Source organism: Clarias gariepinus, chromosome 16 (genome assembly GCF_024256425.1).
Source record: "Clarias gariepinus isolate MV-2021 ecotype Netherlands chromosome 16, CGAR_prim_01v2, whole genome shotgun sequence".
Taxonomy (NCBI): Eukaryota; Metazoa; Chordata; class Actinopteri; order Siluriformes; family Clariidae; genus Clarias; species Clarias gariepinus.
Genome location: NC_071115.1, coordinates 11,850,256 through 11,868,890, shown reverse-complemented (window position 1 = coordinate 11,868,890; position 18,635 = coordinate 11,850,256). Strand labels below are relative to the sequence as shown.

General features: G+C 41.2%; 1 protein-coding gene and 1 long non-coding RNA gene across 4 annotated transcripts; one reads left to right on the top strand and one right to left on the bottom strand.

Annotated features, from left to right (window-relative positions):
• Nucleotides 1-1,940: 1,940 nt before the first annotated feature.
• Nucleotides 1,941-17,001, top strand: rundc3aa (RUN domain containing 3Aa). Of its 2 annotated transcripts, none has more exons than XM_053514695.1 (13): nucleotides 1,941-2,112; nucleotides 2,264-2,345; nucleotides 2,607-2,758; nucleotides 12,340-12,455; nucleotides 12,544-12,677; nucleotides 12,947-13,032; nucleotides 13,428-13,517; nucleotides 13,861-13,941; nucleotides 14,541-14,706; nucleotides 14,864-15,021; nucleotides 15,580-15,699; nucleotides 15,822-15,928; nucleotides 16,063-17,001. In XM_053514695.1, exons 2-13 carry the CDS (start codon nucleotides 2,301-2,303, stop codon nucleotides 16,203-16,205), a joined length of 1,398 nt encoding a protein of 465 aa, XP_053370670.1. In that variant the 5' UTR covers nucleotides 1,941-2,112; nucleotides 2,264-2,300; the 3' UTR covers nucleotides 16,206-17,001. The 2 variants fall into 2 exon arrangements, with proteins under 2 accessions (XP_053370670.1, XP_053370671.1); XM_053514696.1 differs by having other exon boundaries at nucleotides 2,466-2,758.
• LOC128544523 (uncharacterized) lies at nucleotides 5,435-11,419 on the bottom strand. 2 transcript variants are annotated; one of them, XR_008365799.1, is made up of 2 exons: nucleotides 11,159-11,419; nucleotides 5,435-7,318 (listed from the first exon to the last, which is right to left on the bottom strand). It is a non-coding gene; the product is annotated as an uncharacterized LOC128544523 (long non-coding RNA). The 2 variants fall into 2 exon arrangements; XR_008365800.1 differs by lacking the exon at nucleotides 11,159-11,419 and adding an exon at nucleotides 9,015-9,280.
• Nucleotides 17,002-18,635: the final 1,634 nt, after the last annotated feature.

Here is an 18,635-nt window from a genome sequence, read left to right as displayed (position 1 = left end):
TGTTGAAATAAGAGCATGAATATGCAGAAGTGTTAAACTAAAGTTTTATGGCATTTTATGTTTTTTGCATAGGATATGGTTTCTTTCTCATATTTGTATATGAATATAGACTTATGTCGCCTCTGCATAGGGTCATCTGCCAAAGGCTATAAATGTAAATGAATGGAATACACGCTTCTACAAGCTTCTTTTCAAGTTTAAAATTAATTAAAGGAAAAATTATTGCATGATGCGTCTGCAGCCCCAAATCGAGAAAGAGGGACAGACACATGTATGCACGATGTGTTTGAAGTTCTCTGTTTACCAGCAAAAAACTGCATATTTAAGCTTTTGGGCGAGTGCCCTTTGTTATGTACATTAAAAGCACAAAAGTCATTAACATGTAAGTCAAAGAGAGACCCGGAGACAGATAGACGATAGGAAATGCATGAGCAATTTCCAGTTAGACAAAAGGGTTCCAGGAGAGACAAGCTATTCGCATGCATATTCATCTGGACATGGGCTATAGGAAGTATTACCATATAAGGAATCAGGAAATCCAGTGAGAACGTTGTTTTATGGACACAGAGGCATGGGAGAGTTCACACAATATCAGAAAATCTTCTTCATTTTTGCCTTTCATGTCTGACAAGTTTTGGCTCTTTTTCAGACCAGTCCCTGTACCTGAGCAGTTTCAGAGGAATGTTTTTTCCTTCGTTAAACCACACAGTGACCCAAGTGCATCAATTATGCATAAAGAACCATCTAACTATATATATATATTTAAAGAAACGGGTGCATATTATTATACACAGAGTGGTACATACAGTACCATTGGGCATAACATGCCTGTACCATACACTACCACACATATTATTAGTGATGAACTTTCATAGCCACTGTCATACACAATAGTACTATGGTATTCACCAAGGTATTGAGGTGTATACTATAGTCCTACCATGGTACCCACTGAAGTGGCACAGTACCTACCAGGGTATTCACCAGAGTATGTTGGTACATACCATAGTACTACTACGGTACCGGCTAAAATGCCTTAGTCCCTATGATGCCATTGTAATGTATACCTGAAGTACCACCGTGAAATTAACATTATAGTATATTATAGTATAAACTATAGTACATAGCATCGTAAATGTTCTTAAGAATGTTCAATTTCTTTGAAAAGCACTGATTTGTATTTGGGAAAAAACAAAAGGGCCTACATTGCAGGAGCAAACACACAATCAGTGTAAACAAAATGCTTTCGAAATCTCTGACTACTGCAGTAGACCTCTAGTATAAAATATAAATGTATTCATCTTTTATACTGCTTATCCTGTACATGGTTGTGGACGGGCTGGAGCCTATCCCAGGAATATTACTGGCACAAGGTGCCAGTACATCTCTGGGCACACATGCACACACTATGGGCATTTTGGGAACACCAATTAACTTAACCTGTATGTCTCAGAACTGGGTGGCACGGTGGTGTAGTGGTTAGCACTGTCGCCTTGCGATGAATTGGCACCCTGGTCAGGGTGTAGCCCGCCTCCTGCCCTAAGGCTCCAGGTCCCCGTGACCCTGAATACAGGATAAAGTGGTATAGAAGGTGAGCAAGAGTGAGTGAGAGTATATGTCTCTGAACTGTTGGAGTCAACCGGAATTCCCTGGAGGAAAACCCACCAAACACAGAGAGAACATGCGAACTCCACACACACAGAACTGAGGCGGGAATCGAACCCCCGACCATCAGCACTAAGCATAATTATATATCTTACATTATTTGAATGCAGTGTTTACAAAATAAAAGAATCCAAAACAAGCAAAAACTCATGTTGGCGTAGCAACCAATCAGCTGCTTGTTACTAGGCAGATTTAATTTGGCGTGTGACGTAATCTGACGTTTAACTCGGCGTGTTGAAATAGCTATGTCTTTTCGGCAGACAACTCTTGGGTGTGCACAAAAAGAAGCCTTTTAAATAACAATACGGTGTGTAGACTACATTTAGACATATATACATCAAATATTATTTCTCGTAGTTGTCTTTTTAAGCTCTCTGAAGGAATTCCGCACAACATGGCAACCTGAGTGAAATAGGGAAAGGGGGAAAAGTGCACCGTGCTGTCATGGTATGTACATACAGGGGGTGTTTATATTCAAGGTTTATTCAGCTCACGTGCGGGATTAAGGCGGGATAGTGTTTTATATCATCCAGATATATATCTAAAAAAAAAAAAAAAAATACAATGCATTAAGATATGTGATTTTTTTTTTTTTAAGGCCTAGATTTGTATTTGGGAGAGGAAAGCATACATGCATGGACAGTAGAGAGTCAGCAAAAAAAATGTATACAAAACTTCAGGTAAAAAAAAAAAACAATCATTTATATACGTCATATATTGATATTGTTAATATTATATTAATATAACATACATCATACAATTTTTTTTGTGTGTAAACATGTTTTTTTTTTGGAGTGCAGTGTAATGAAAAGTGGTTGAGTTGTTGTAGTAACACCTGCATCATAGCACATCACTGAGCGGTGTAAGGAAATGTTGAGTGCGTGCTGTAGGACAGGCGTGTGTGTGTGTGTGTGTGTGTGTTCGTGTGTTTTGGTCCAAAGGGAGGGGTTGGAGGCTCACGTCTCGAAGCGCTCAGGCTCCATCGGATGGAATCTGCTTGCGTGCACACCGCGATGGCTATGGGGCTAACGTCGAAAAAAGCGTCGAACAGGAACGTGGCGGTGGAGCGCAAGAACCTCATCACCGTCTGCAGGTAAGGGCTTCGTTTTCCCGCCAGCATCCGAGCGTCCTGGATCCGTGTGTCCTTCTCCATCAGCATGAATAAGCGCTTTGACTGGACGTCATTAGTGCGGCGTCAGAGGATCCTGCGTTATACAGTACAGGACTGACCTGCGCCTCATCATCTCGTTTACACACCAAAACCAATATGGGTTTATTATTACAAAACATTTTTTAAAAAAAATAAACATTCAAATGGACATCAATGCGTTAAATAGAAATGTGCTTCCAGGGAAGGTAGAGCAAGCGCAGGAAAGGGCTTTCACCTTCAGCTGATCTTCTGTTAATTCATCATCATCATTATCATCATCATCATCCTTCATATTTTTTCTTCTTTTTCCTTTAAAATGATATATGATGCTCAACAAAAAAAATCAGGCCCTTTTTGCCTCCCAAGGAAAGCATTTACCTAATATCACCATCTAACATTTATTATTACCTTACTGTACCTTGGATATTAAACTCCTGTATATGGCGACACGTTGGCGTACTGGTTGGCACTGTCACCATGCACCGCCAGGTTCCAGGTTCGATTCTCGTGTGCATGGAGTTCGTGTGTTCTCCCTGTGCTTGATGGGTTTTCTCCGGGTACTCCGGTTTCCTTCCACAGTCCAAAGACATGCACATTACGCTACTTGCCATTCCCAAATTTCCTGGTGCGACCCTGTATACAGGATAATCGGTATAAAAGATGAACGAATGAATGAATGAATGAATGAATGCAAGCTAACTGGACATCTTGGTATATTTAGTCATCACTGGCTAATGTTAGATAATACCCAAAGAACAGGACAATGCAATAATCAAGACACAATCAGAAATTCATATATTATGTCTACATATCACAAGTTAATTTATCAGCACTTGCTAGCAAAATATTTGAAAGGCATGCAATCTTCTTATCATGTATGTTTAAAGATCCTGGTATTTTTAATATGGCTTAAAGTTTTTTATTGTTTTGGTTTGGTATAATATGATATGATATTATATTAACGTTCAACTCATGTTGCTAAAGCTTTTATTCAAACTATCTTACAACTAAGAAAGTATACAAGGGATTAGTTTATGAAAGGTTCCAACAGATTTAAATGGTTTGGCTTTTGAGTTTAAACATCTAGTGCAGTTAAATCATGGAATATATTTATATCCAGTGGAACAAAATGTTGTTCCTGCAGAACCACTGGCACTTACACTAACAGTGTTTTCCAGTGGATCTGTCAGGGTCCACACACACTGCCAAGCATCTGCAATATATATTTAAAAGGCCTGAGAAATAGTATTATATGACAGTTATAGGCATTCAGTGGGTAGTCAGTGCTGATATAGAAAATAACCTCACTGGGGTGTTTAACTTCACAGGTGCTCTAAGAGTTTTTAACTACACAAACGGTTGGCAGCCAGCATGGGTGAAGGTAGGTTGGTATGGTCCAGAGTACTGGAAAGAGGCAGGAGGAGCTCTCTGCCAAACTTTTAAACCCTGGGAGTTAGCTATCTATATGTGGAATAAGTGGAAATATAAAGTAAATCTTGTAAGTTTCTCAGGACTGTCCACCACCTCCATGGTTTTTTCTCATCACCTTTTGGCTACATAGTACCTTTAAGAATAAAAAAAAAAATTCACCCCCTTTAATTACACTAACTATCGGTCGCCTGTAATGGTTAGTTAGTTAATTCTGGCCATTGTGGAAGGAAATAACTGTAAAAAAAACATAAACAGGTTAAACAAAATGAAAAAATTATAATCGATGATATTAAATGGTATTTGTAGAGCTGGTCAACCATAAATAATTATCAGGCAATGGTTAAGCAATATTGCACTCAAGGCTGTGCTGTTGTACTGAATATCAGCACGGCTGTGATACCTTTGGCACACGCCTGTGCCTTTGTGCCACAGCCATGATGATATTCAGTACAACAGCACAACCTTGCATGCATTATTGCTTAATCATGGCTTGGTAATTATTTAAGGTTGTCCAGTGTTATCTACACTATTGTATACACTAGCTGTAGTATTGTACAGTATATACCAGTTGTCTAGTGGGCATTGAATACTTCTATGACACCTCAAGTCAGGGTTGAATCCACTGAATGTACTTACATTTATTGGATTTGGAATCTTGTAGTCCATAAAATGGAGTGTCATGATCAAATAGTCTCACTGAACATACTCCAACTTATCGATATGAAGCTCTCAGTCAAGGCACCCAGACTCTTTCTAAACAGCTATGCGTTCTTCAATAATGTGTTTTTTTCATGTAACCTTTACATATTTAGGATATAGTTGGCAGGCGGCACAGTGGCTTAGTGGTTAGCACTGTTGCCTTGCACCTTCAGCTTCGATTCCCGTCTCGGGCCTGTGTGCATTGAGTTTGCATGCTCTCCCCGTGCTTGGTGAGTTTCCTCAGGGTACTCCGGTTTTCTCCCTCGATCCAATGACATGCTGATTAGGCTAATTGGTGTTTTCAAATTGCCTGTAATATGTTAATATATAAATGTGTGTGTGTGCCCTGCCTCGTGCCCTAACCCTTCTGGGGTAGGTTACCCTCTATACAGGATGAAGCGGTATAGATGATGAGTTAGTGAGATGTAGTTGCCTGTATGTCTGTGAGATGAAAGGTGTAAGATGTCTGTAAGCAGAAAAAGACAGGCAAAAGTCAGCAACTGTTTATTAAACAAGCACTACAGTCAGAACCTTCTTTTCCAGGTGTCTGTTGAACACTGGTTAAACAAAGAACATGCTAACACAGCAAGAGAATAATAATAATGAAAAGAATTTGACAATGAAATTTCAGTAAATACAAAGACATTTTCATTGAGAATGTGGCTTTTTTTCCCTCCAGAACCACTACTTGACCACACGAAAAACCAATATGAGCTTAGACATTTAAAGACAAGCCACATAAGACAAAGACTTGAATAGAATCAAAAAGGTTAAATCCTGAATTTTATATTAATAGTTGCTAGAATAGACATCTCAACAGGAAATAAGCATTACATTTTGAAGGTAGCTAAATAAATTAGTTCTTAAGGACTTGATGTATCGGAAACCTACTGTGTTTCATGGTCCGGTTTTCTCCATGTCTCTTACCTCTGAGCTGCTAGAACGTGTTCTCTATTGAATTGCGCACGCGTGTGTTTTGATCAAATGGTTTCTAATTCTGCAGTTATGGAACGGTTCCTCTGATATGAGAGATCAACAGTAGCTTAATGTCTTACCGTGTATCTTGCATATGGGTTGGGGACTAACAGGTGGCTACTTTTGAGCGTTCTGAAGTAGTGCTGGTCGAAACAAAGGCTTTTCATTGCCGAGCCTCTAGATGGCAGCATGGCACTGCTTCTTGGTTAACTGGCGAGCACTGGTCCTGAGGAACGCCCTGTCCTGCACGATTTTATGCTTTTCCTGCTCTCCCATGTCAACGTAGAGCTCTTTCTCAGCTAGCTAGTTGAATCAGATATGTTCGAACCAGGGAAAGTAATAAAATGTGCAGGACGATGGGGTTTCCCAAGACCATGGTGACATATGGCATAGGTTTCCCAGCACCACTCTCTGAACAGACTTCTGCTGGCATATTAGACATCAAAAACACAGTCGGTTTGACAGTAAGCCTTCGCTTGTTTGCACTTGTTCCTGTTCTTCCTGTAGTGGATCAGCATTAATGTCTAAAGCATTAGTTATGATATACTTCTCGTGGTTTTTTTATTTTTTTATTTTTATTTTGAACTCTTTCGACCTTTCACACATTTCACAGACATAATCCACACTACACACGGTTTAACACGGTGACAGTTTACCTTTCCTCTTTTTTTTTTTTAACTGAAAAGTATTTCTAGGGTATTTCATCTGTATCAGTGCCTTTCAGCACGTCCTACAGAGGCGCAAACGTCTGACGTCGTAGGTATAGAAATCAAAACATTGTGCTAACTGGGATCAATTTTTTATGCTTTCATTTCCCAATGTTACTGCATATAGACGATGGAGGAGCTGATCCTGTGTCAGCATTTACTCTTGGACTATTATGATCTCCATTTATATGACATGAAAACAATGATATAAAACACAACATAAGGACATTATATAAGAATGGGAGAGAACAGTATCATCATCATCATCATCATCATCATCACAGGGTGATCTGGGGATTTTTGTATAGGGCATGGTGACTGCTCCAGGTCAAAGTCGAGAGGTCAGAGTTCCAGCAGGTCTGAAGAAAGTCTCTGTTTTAGGTAAGTCTCCACATGTTTGAGGGCTGATGACACTGTTTCAGCAAGAAGGTAAAGACAACAGTTTGAGCTTAGCATTATTCAAGTCTCTTCCCTGAATTCACAGATTCATGGGTTTCCAAATCAGAGTGTAAGTTTAGAGAAAAGTGGCCCTTGCTCAAAACATTGTGTAAAGATGATTAGAAAGACAACGGCTGTTGAGGAAACTAGACAGAAGTGCAGGCTGTTCAATTGGAGGAATAGAAGTAATTTGACTTGAATATAAGGCTAATCTGTGTGGATGAGGTTTAGGGAACTTGGTGGTGGCTGAAACCTAAGAAAAATAAAAGATTTTATTCTTGATCTTTTCCTTCAATCGTGAGGGAGAACCTGGGGTCAGGGTTTAAAACGTGAGGTAACATGGTGTTTTCTGGAGAAAGGGACTACTCTAAGCATCCCATGGGTCCCGTTTACATTTTTTTGAAACACAGTTTGTGCTTTCTAGGAAATATTTATTATAAAACAAATTCCAGTCTCACTTTAAAGAACTCAATTTATGTGTAAAGATTAATTACTCTATTACTCTTATAGTCTCTGACCTTAAATCACATTTATTTTTTTTAAACCCAACTGCTAACGTTCTGAATTCCCTAACATTGAGCGTTCATCAATTAGAGATTTTATTAACTCGTTTCCTTTGTTAACCCTCAGAATATACATGCATTTGCCATTTACTGAACACATTCAATAGACATTTAACTTTGTTAAATACTTAATAGGAAAACCAAACACTTTATGTGTAACTGATTACAGTACAGGATTAACGGAATTCATATTTATAGGTCCTGATCAGGTGTGGTCTTGGCGTGTAATGACAAAGATTTGGAGGGAAGTTTTTAAAATGCTGATTTTAGGTCTGCTGTTGAGCTTCAAGAATGGAGGCACCCCAAAAAGTCAGCTGATCCTGCAAGTATTGGGGAAGAAAGACATGTAGAGAGACAAGGACAGGGAGGGCAGAGGGGAAAAAGAAAAAGTGTTATAAATATCACCCGGGAAATAGATATGGGAAGAAGGGTGGTGAAGGATGGTGGGACAATAGCAGCAGAACAGAAGAATGTCTAGCCTGGGAATCATCACTTTGATGCTATTGGATCAAATATGTAGTGGGACACTTTCAAAGTGCATTAAACATCCATAAATCACCTTCAAAAAACAACACAGCACGGCTTTCCCTTGGCGTGCCGCCATGGTGGGCGGGAGCTGAGAAACAAAAGCCGTTTGTTGCGGCTGTACATTTGTTTGTCAGTGTCAAATCGTACCAAGAGCATCTTGCTGCCATTCACCAATTAGCATTTGAGGCGTGAGCACTTTCTTCAAGCTCACTTCTCTTCACAGCCTTACACTTTGCCCACACCAGGTTGGAGCCCTACATTTTTACGACCCCATCAGACACACATATTATATACATAGAAGTTAATATGGGAATTACCAACTTGAAAATCCTAGCCATCACTGTAGATGAATTGGACATTTCCATCGACTTTTTTAAAAGTGCTCCTGGAGTGGTTGGTTGTCAAGTCTTTCTACAGAAGTTACAAGCTCTCATTCCAGTCAAGTAGGAGATTCCAATGGTTTACAAACAACTATCAAGTGGAATCAGAAAATTGCAGTGACTTTTTACATAAAAAGTGACAAATCTTCTACTCTTTGAACTTCTATAGGCATCCCTAAGAACCTTATTCTGCCAGGTTACCAGTGAAATACTTTATATCCTACATTATATCCATCCATATCCACCCTCCTTGACTAATTGGATTTATTCGGTAAGAAATGTAAACTGTCTCATTTAAATACCAGGCTATTTGAGCAATCAAAAGAGCACTTAAATCCATAAATCTTCAAACAGTATATGGAAATGCTGTATATCAGGTGGTCTAAAACCTTAATCGTTTACGCTAATCAGAATATGTCCAGAGATATATAACCTGTAACATTCGAACCCACTTTATCAGGTATCTTGACTCACTAACCTGCATCTTTGATTTAATCCAAAGCAGTTACTGGAACAGAAGAAACCTTGGTGTCAAGTTCAATCCCACAGTTTTTGGATGTCGAAAAAACAAAACAAAACAATACTTGATGCCCAAAATAACCCCCTCGGAATTCCGTCGTGACAATGCTTTGGCTTTGATATTTTCTGTATTTGATAACACTGTAGAAAACTCCCCTCCACCTTCCTGGCACCCCACACTCTCCCCACACACACCTGCGACCAGACAATTTGCCCCCGATCGCTGTTAAAGAGTCTTCCTTTTGGGCAGGAATGCCTTTCGGAAGGACGTGGTCTTGGTGCCTCTGCTGTAGGAAGCACTCCCCAGAGAGATCTTGGTCTTGCCACTAGTAATGGTTGAGGAGCCCAGAGATGTGGTGCTCTTCCCACGAGAAATCGAGCTGTTGCCCATCAAAATCTTGCTCTTCTCCCGCTTGATGGATGTGCTTCCCAGGTTGAGGGCTGTTCTCCCCTCTGTGAAGCTGGTGTTACCCATGGTGGAGGAGAATCGATTCGTGGTGGAGGAGGAGTAGCAGGGGATCTCCTCCTGCAGCAGCCAGCCTGGGAGATGTTGTGCAGGTTGGGGTTAAATCTTGTCTCTTCTCCTTGGGGAAGTCAGGTTTTTTTTTTGTTTTGTTTTGCTTCTTTGGTTTCACAGGACAAATATGTAATGGCTCATCACATGCCCCTGTAGCAGCACACTCGCACAGACAATGCCTGGCAGGGTGTGACGGATCCACGCAGCAAGTGCTGGGATGGGACCAGAATGCTAAGTGCATTCGGTACAACCCCCATGTAGCAGCAAAAAGCCGTTGTTGAGAAGGACGACGTGGGCTCCAGAAGGCCACATACCTCCTCTGTATGAAGTGAATGGATAGAAACTGCTGTAGGAGGCCGCAGCCCTATCTGGGGGCCGGTGGGACAGTGGATTCCATTGTACCGCTGGCAATGCGAGGCCGTGGACCAAACTGAAGGACACATTGTTGAAAGATACAATCGCTGGTGACATCACTAAGTTCCTTGGCATTGTTTTTCTGTTCTCTAATGTTATCTCTGGTGATACTGTACATGGGTACTGAAAGTGCAGTTACAGATATGGAAATGGAATAATGTGAAAAGGTTTAGGGTTAGCCTGTTTGATTTACACAACCAGCAAAGTACAAAGGTTACAGATTCGATCAATGTAAACAAATGAAATAGTTTAAAATACAATTAAAATCAGATTAAATGTTGGAGTCATCAAGCCTGCAGTCTTTGTTCATTTCTTAGAATAAGCTCAACAGGAGATAAGCTGTAGATAAGAAAGAACTGTACTACTTTGTTACTCGTATTTTATATTAGTATTTCTCTACTTAGACAAAAAAAAGAAACAAAGTTTTCAGCTATATCAAAATACAGTTTATTAATGTTTGAGTTTTCCATTAGTTTGTTGAGATTAATATAGCAGATGATGCGATCAGCATAAAGCATCATATACTTTCTGTACTGGTTATCTCATGTAAGTCATTCGTGATGTTACATGGTACATGATACATGATAAGACAGCCTCTTTAAACAGAATCTTGCATTATTGGTCCTCTTCAGACACATGACTTCTTTCGTATACACTCATTACACCATGCCAGCTGTTTCCTACTGGAATCCCGCCAGCGCACCAAGCATACAAACACTTGCTTCAAACAAACTCATACACTCAAGACCTTAGAATTAACTTTTGTTTTTTTAGCTGATCTCCCATCATTCCCCATCATTACATAAATGTGTATTTTCTTTAAATCAGCTCAGACTTTTCAACCATATTCCAACTCGGGAACAAAAATGTCATACAAGACTTCAATCTGATTTAAGGTACAATAAACCGCACCGAATCTACATCATCGGATCAGACAGGTGATACACTTGCGTCTAACATATCGACTCACTTGCGCGAACGTTCTTTATTCTGAAGTCTGTTTCTTTAATGCATTTCAGTCAAAGATGCAAATCCCAGTAGACGTTCCATTGGGTTTCTTTGCCTCTTTTGAGGAACGTTTTTACTACAGTTACAGACTTCTTTCCTCGACTTAAAGTGGCCTTGCTTAAGGAACTAGTGGTCTCCCCGTGTGTAACTGTGGTTGTACCCACCGTAAATGCCGTCTCTCCCTTCCTCAGTTTGGTCTTGCTCCTTGAGACAGCGGTTTGTCCCCATGAGATGGCGTTCTTGCTTCTCAGCAGTTTCATCTTCCCTTTTGTGAAGGAAGTCTTTCTTAACAAAATGAATCCCTTGCCTCCTAATTTGTTTCCAGTAGTTTTTTCCTGTACGTCTGTTGCATCACTCTCTTCGACTGTCCTCCTTGCTTTTGACAACTTGCTTTTCAGTCCAGTAGTTGTTGTGCTTTTTGCCATTTAAGTGGTTCGACGTTTGGACATCAGAGCCTTTCCAAAAGAGGTTGTGGTTTTGCCTCTGCTGAAGCTCGCTCTGCCCAGGGAGATGGTAGTTTTGCCTCGTCTGATGGTGGAGTCGCCCATTGAGGTTGTGGTCACACCGCGGGTGATGGTAGACTTGCCCATGGTGATGGAGGTCTTGCCACGAGCTATAGAGGAACCACCCAAAGACAGGGCCGTCTTGCCTTCAGTGATGCTGGTGTTCCCCATGAAGGCATGAATGGTGCTGGCTCCAGAGCCCTGTTTCAGTCTCTCTCTCTTTCCTCTGCACTTTGGTTGCGTAGGAGTGGGTCAGTGCAGTCTCTGCATGCCAAAACCCTACAGGTTTTCCTGTGCTATAAAACCTTGTGAGACTGAGGATATCCACAGTAGCTGGGCTACTGCTGAAAGCAGCACTAAATAGATCAGGCCATCGCTTTTTCAGTGAGTGGGTGGAGAGATGTAGAGTGTGTGGGTGTTTGTTTAGGGTATTCTGTCATTTTCTGACTGTGAAGCTGATCTTATAAAGAAGGGGGGAAAAAAAACAGAGTGGAAGCCAGGCAAAGGGACAAAGGTCCTCATGCCAACAATAGCACTGCACGATCGGATGGGGCGACAAGGACTCTGATTGTGATAGTTGCACTGCTAGTAGAAGCAGGGCATTTGAAGTGCTGCATTGTTTAGTACACAGGACAATCAGGGGTGACCTCAGTTGCCTGTCATGGCACCATTCCCAAAAGCTCCCAGTCCTGTAGCTAGAGTGAAGAACTGAAGCCCGTGTGTGTGTGTGCATGTGCACGTGGACACAATTTACAGCATTCTATGTAGATAATGTGCAGTTATTTATACATTTTTTGCTATTAACCCTTATTTCTTCCTCTTTCTGTTTGTGTTAAATCCAGGTTTTCGGTAAAAACTCTCCTGGAGAAGTACACAGCTGAGCCCATTGATGACACCTCAGAAGAGTTTATTAACTTTGCCGCGATCTTGGAGCACATACTCAGTCACCGCTTCAAAGGTGAACATCTGTCTTCTTCTGTATGCACAGGTAAGTTCTTTTTGAAATCATACGTCCTATGATAAGACTTCATTCGTTTCTTGACCAGGTCCGGGCGGTTGGTTCAGCTCAGACGGACAGAGGAGTTTCTGGGATTACGTTCGCCTGGCCTGCTGTAAGGTTCACAACAACTGCATCAGCAGCATCGAGAACATTGAAAACATCAGCACGTCCCGAGCGAAGGCAAGAGACTTACATATTGTAAAACCCATTGTCACATGATGCTTGCCCTGTCGAAAGCTTCTAAATGATAAGAACGAATTACCGTTCGGTAATTCAATGCGCAGTGTTGCATACATACAGATTTTATGGCCTTAGTAAATTTCAATGTTTTATCATATGATATCATGTGATGAACCTGGTGCTTTAGTGGTAAGTGGTTTATTTTTTACTTTTTAAATAGATTTTTTTTTTCTTTTTATGTTCAATGATTCTTTTAATCGCTCCTGCAGGGACGGGCATGGATTCGTATGGCCCTCATGGAGAAACGTTTGTCTGAATATGTTGCCACAGCCTTAAGAGACACTCGGACCACAAGGTTAGAACTTTCAGCAAATTATAGTTTTAAAACCTCTGCAAGGGTAGCGCTGTGGGTTAGTGGGCACCTTGGACCTCCAGGGTTTGGGTTCGATTCCCGCCTGGGGGTCTGGGTGCATGGAGTTTGTGTGTTCTGCCCATGCTTGGTGGGTTTCCTCCAGGGAACTCTCCTTGTATAGGCTCCAGGGCCCCCGTGTCCACGTATAAAGTGTGAGTGAAACTTGGCAAGGTGATTTTTAACACCAAACTATTTGGACAGCATTCCATAAATTTAATTCATAGAGAATTCTGTAAGGATTATGTTTTTAAGTACAATAAGGAATGTCATAAAAATATATAAAGACCTTATTTTTGCGCCAACATGGGATACGTTATAATGTATGTGTGTGTGTGCAGGAAGTTTTATGATGATGGTGCCATCATGCTGAGAGAAGAAGCGACAGTCCTGACCGGGATGCTGATTGGACTTAGTGCCATTGACTTCAGGTGAAAATAATTAGTCTACAAGAAGCCATGTACAGTAAGTCTCCAACGTATGAACGAGTTCCGTTCGTAAGTCCAGTTTGTTTGTAAGTCCAGCAAACATCGTCTATGTACTAGGATACTAACACAATTGGCTATACACAGTTGAACGATTCATGTTAAAATGTTTGTATATAGGGGACTTATTTCCTTGTATTTCCTCTTTGATCTCTGGAAGAGACATACAATACAGGATGCCTTTCCACCTGCACTATATATGTCCTATGAAACCATTTCAGAGACTAATATGGAGTATTTTAAATGTATGTCTCTTTTCATTCATGTTCAATGTGTCATTTTCTCTCAGTTTCTGTTTGAAGGGAGAGGTCTTGGATGGGAAAACACCTGCTGTGATTGATTACACACCATATCTCAAATTTACCCAGAGGTAAGAGAAAATAACTCTAATACATCATGTTTATCCTTTATGCACTTTTTTTTTATTTTATCAAGCCTATGTGCAAGAGTACAGGTGTGTACGAACTGAATTTCAAGCTTATAGCTTGAGTGAGTGGCATTAACTGCAGACTGATATGGAAAGCCATAATGTTAGGAAGGAAAAGAAGTAATATAAGCAGAATAAACATTTCATTTATGCATTTAAAATTTGTCTTTTGTGATAACTTATCTTACACTACAGAAAAATAAATAAATACAGTCGGCCTCCATGGTCCCATGGTCTATCTCAGAACATCTGGAGTCCAATTAGGGACCAAGGAGGCCTATGGCGACTATAAATACTGTATTCCCATTTTTCCATGCACACAGACACGACGCTTACATCGAACCCGGAACCTGGAGGTTGCAAGGCGACAGTGCTAAGCCACATTCCAATACCCATGTCTCTGCTTGAGTTGTTGCCCCTCTAAACAGGGGCATGATAGTGTAAAGACAAAATGCACAGCGGTTCACAACATGTCCTACGATGCGGTTGCCATGGTTGTGCTGTATCTCCGATTGTCATAGTGATGATGTTGCTCTCTGTAGTTACGACTACCTGAGTGACGAGGAGGACCGGCGCAGTGTGGACAGCAGTGCGAGTGAAGACAGCGTGGCCGAGCACCCCTACATCCCCCTGGTCACTGATGAGGAGAGCTGGAGTACCAGATGTCGTAAGATGGAGCAGAGGTTCAAGATAGTCTACGCCCAGAAGGTGGACACACCAAACCACACACACTACACAAAGAGCTTAATGCACCAGACTGATATCCCTGCCTGTATGATAATTAAAAGCCCTTATTAGGTTCGTTGTGAGCCTTATGTATTGCTATGGCTAATTAGAAAGTGTGTTTTTTGCCGTCACTTCTCAGGGTTATTTGGAAGAACTGGTGCGACTGCGAGAGTCACAGTTAAAGAACGTAGAGACGGAGAACAAGAGACTGAATGCGAAATTGGAGGATCTGCAAATGCAGAGCCAACAGGAGAAGAAAGAGCTCGAGGCCATTATTCTGGAGCTGCAAGCACAACTGTAAATACTGTAGAGACACATACAATATACTCACAGTTGTGTGCAAAAGTTAGCATCCCCATGGTTTCTTGGTTTAATAAAAAAAAAGGATTAACCTTAAAAATTAAAGGCAAGGCAAATTGAGGCACAATCATCATGGCTCTGATTTGTGTAAGAGCTTAACATCTGGCAGAAAAAAAAAATAAGAGACAGATACTGCAAGTGAGAACATCCAACAGCTGCTCAGAGTAAAGGTGAAGTTCTAAAGGCAAAGCGGATACATGCTATATGAAACCTAACAAGCACTGGTGTAAAGTACACTTCTTTGTTTGCCTCAAGTTGTCCCATGGGGGTGCGCACATTTGTACCCGGCTGGACGACACACACACACACACACACACACACACACACACACGCACACGCACATCTTATACAGAAATGCATCCAATGGCATCACTTTAAAAAAAAACAAATGCACCATTGCTTTCTGTGGAATGGAATCTTGCTCATACCAACTCCAACCCCCACGATCATATGATCCTCTTATCCTTTCTTGTCTCTATTATTTTCTCTTTGAAGGACTGGTGTTATTCCATGCGAACCAGCCCATTTGTCAAAAAACCTGTCAGTCTCCTTGGTTAACCAGTGGCCACCGACACGTGCTGCAAACAACCAAGTGGACGTCAAGCTGTTCCGCCGGTGAGTGGATTATAAGTGCGTCTCGGGTTAGCGTTAAAGCAGGCGTTTTTAAAAAATTTTTTTTATGTATTTATTATATAAATACGTCTTGTGCTTTCTGTCATCAATTTGCCGTTGTTTAGGAGAAGTTTCCACAGTTTGAGCCTGTCTGGTGATGCCAGTCTGAACTCCAAAGAGTCTCTGAAGACAGATGGGAAACAGAACGGAGACAGCGACTGGTGCTCAGGAGGTAAACACAGAGTCATATTTATACCATGAACCAAACATACGAGTTGTAAAGGTTCTGTGGACCCGGGAGTGGGTGACGGACTGTGGGAGAAGAATCCTGCATGTGATTATGCTTATGCTTTTCTCTCCTCCCAGTGAAAGACACAACTCCGTCTATGCTGGGCCTGTGTGGGTCTCTGGCATCTTCGCCAAGCTGCAAGTCTCTGGCCAGTCTTAAATCCAGCGAATATTTGGTGAACATCAGCACCGAGCCCAGCCCTGCCCTGTCCCCCAGCTAGGGCTCATCTCATCATCTAAGTGATAAAAAAAATAATCAAACCCCATTCTCTTTTCCTCTGACTAGAGATTCATCGTTTCTGTCTTCCACCACTGTGCATCCTCATTTATCTATATTCTCAAATCATCCCATTACAAAGTAATAGTCTAACTGTTCTGGAGAGGCATGTCTTTCTCAGTTTGTTGCTTTCTTACTGAGAAATTGTTGAATAAACTGGCATGGACCACCATTACCCCCCCATGTCATATAATCACAGATCACTATAATCCTAAGAAACGCCGCTCGGCTTCATGACACGATGAGAGAATGACTTTGCGCTCGTCTGCATGAGATCAGACCTCCATCCTGAACGTCTGTCCATGTATTCACTGATGTGCTTGTGCCACTTACAGTTATGCCTGATATCGTGCATATGTGGAGATTCGCAGCAAACTTCGCACACCTCGTGTGGTTATTTTATTTTTATATAGCTTTAAATTGCCGTGAGGGTTTGTTCCGCTTTCTTTATACATATGATATATTTTGTTACGTACTGTAGTAGCAGTAACGCTTTTTTGTCTGTCAGTAAATTTTCGGCCCTCATTTTCATCCTATCTCGACCGAGAGTCCCCGACCCAGACACACCTCCCCCGGCACATTTTTAGCGCTTAGTTTTCTGCCTTTCTGCTGTTACTGAGGGGTTTAGGAAGTCAGGAATTTCCAGGAGTCTGTTTTTCTTTTTCAGGGATAAAGCGCAGACTTTGGCTTTGTGAACCAGAAGTGTTCATGATGTATTTTCAACAATAAAAGTTATAGATCTATGTAAAACCTGTCTGGATTGTCTCAGTATATTTCTAGATTTGAAAACAAGCAGAAAACTAAACCGAATTAAATTACACAAGTGTAACATGATAAACAGTAAGCGCTGTCGCCTTGCACCTTCAGGGTTGAGGGTTCAGTTCCCACCTTGGGTCAAGTCAAGTCAAGTCAAGTAGGCTTTTATTGGGTCTGTGTGCATGGAGGTTGCATGTTCTCCCCATGGTTGGTGGATTTCCTCCGAGTACTCTGGTTTCCCCCCCACAATCCAAAGACATGCAGGTTAAGGCTAACTGGCGTTTCCAAATTGCCCGTAGTGTGTGAGTGACAATCGGGCATTGAGCTAGCAACCCGACCCCTTAAGTAACTTGCCACAGAAATGACGGCTGTATTTCGAGGGTCGGAGTATCTGTCACCCGATGTGCCGGATGGCATGTGGACAGACGAAAATACCAAAAAATTAAACAAAAAAAGCTCAAATCAAGGTGGGTATTGCAAAATCATGATCATGTCCACTTTGACTAGTTGACTCGAGGTGACCTCTAGTGGACAAAACATGTTAGTTCATGCAACCTATGCATATTACTCACTCTTCCACACTCATCATTTACACTGCATATATCTTATCCTGTATACAGGGTCGTGGGGGGCCTGGAGCCTATCCCAGAAGACTAAGGGCATGAGGCGTGGTATACCCTAGACAGACAGAGGTGGGAACTCCATGCACACAGAGGTGGGAATCGAACCTGGCCAGGAATCAAACCCAGACCCTGCGGGTGCAAGGGTTAAATTTGGAGATGACAGTCCCCCATAATATAACATGTTTTCAGATGTATAGGTTATATTTGTGTTTCTCTTAACTGCATACATCCAGCTAATGGCTACTATTAGATATTATATTAGATATCTGTCAAAACTGTCCAATATCTGTCAAGAATTTAACACCATTTGGGTTGAACAATGCATCATACCATGAGGTCTCATCACCTGCATAATGAGAATGATTTGTGGGAAACTATTATTGTCAGCTAATGACACATACTGTATGCAGCTGCATTTCATTTGAATTTCTTCATGTTTTTCATGTCCGTCATGCTCTACTGAGTTCATCTGAATAACTAATACTAGGAAAAGGAAAGCTGTAACCCTTCCATTTGAAAAACACATAAGTTCTTGTTTTTTTGTGCACAATGATGCATAGTCTATTTTTTACTTAAATTTATTTCACATGTGCTTTCTCAGTCACTCTGACACATTAATAATGTGTTACAGATGTGACACATGGGATTAAAGAATATCAGCTCAAATGGATATATAAGCTACAGTTATATTCCACTGCCATGTGACAGACACTGATAGACTGGATTATACTGGATCAGGCCCAGCTTCTTCTTCTTCTTCTTCTTCCTCTTCTTCTTATTTTGCATTACATTCTATGGATTGGTGGTGGTGCAGAGTTTGGTTCCACTAAAGGTCAAATAATTCATCTTAAAACATTCGCTAAAAGCGATCAATCTGACAGGGATGCCTAAAATAAAACCTCATACCAGTGTTTTTTTTTTTCCTCTTTGACAATCATAGGGCCTTCATGCTGCTAGTCCATTTATACCAGCTGCCCCAGGACATTTTATCTGGT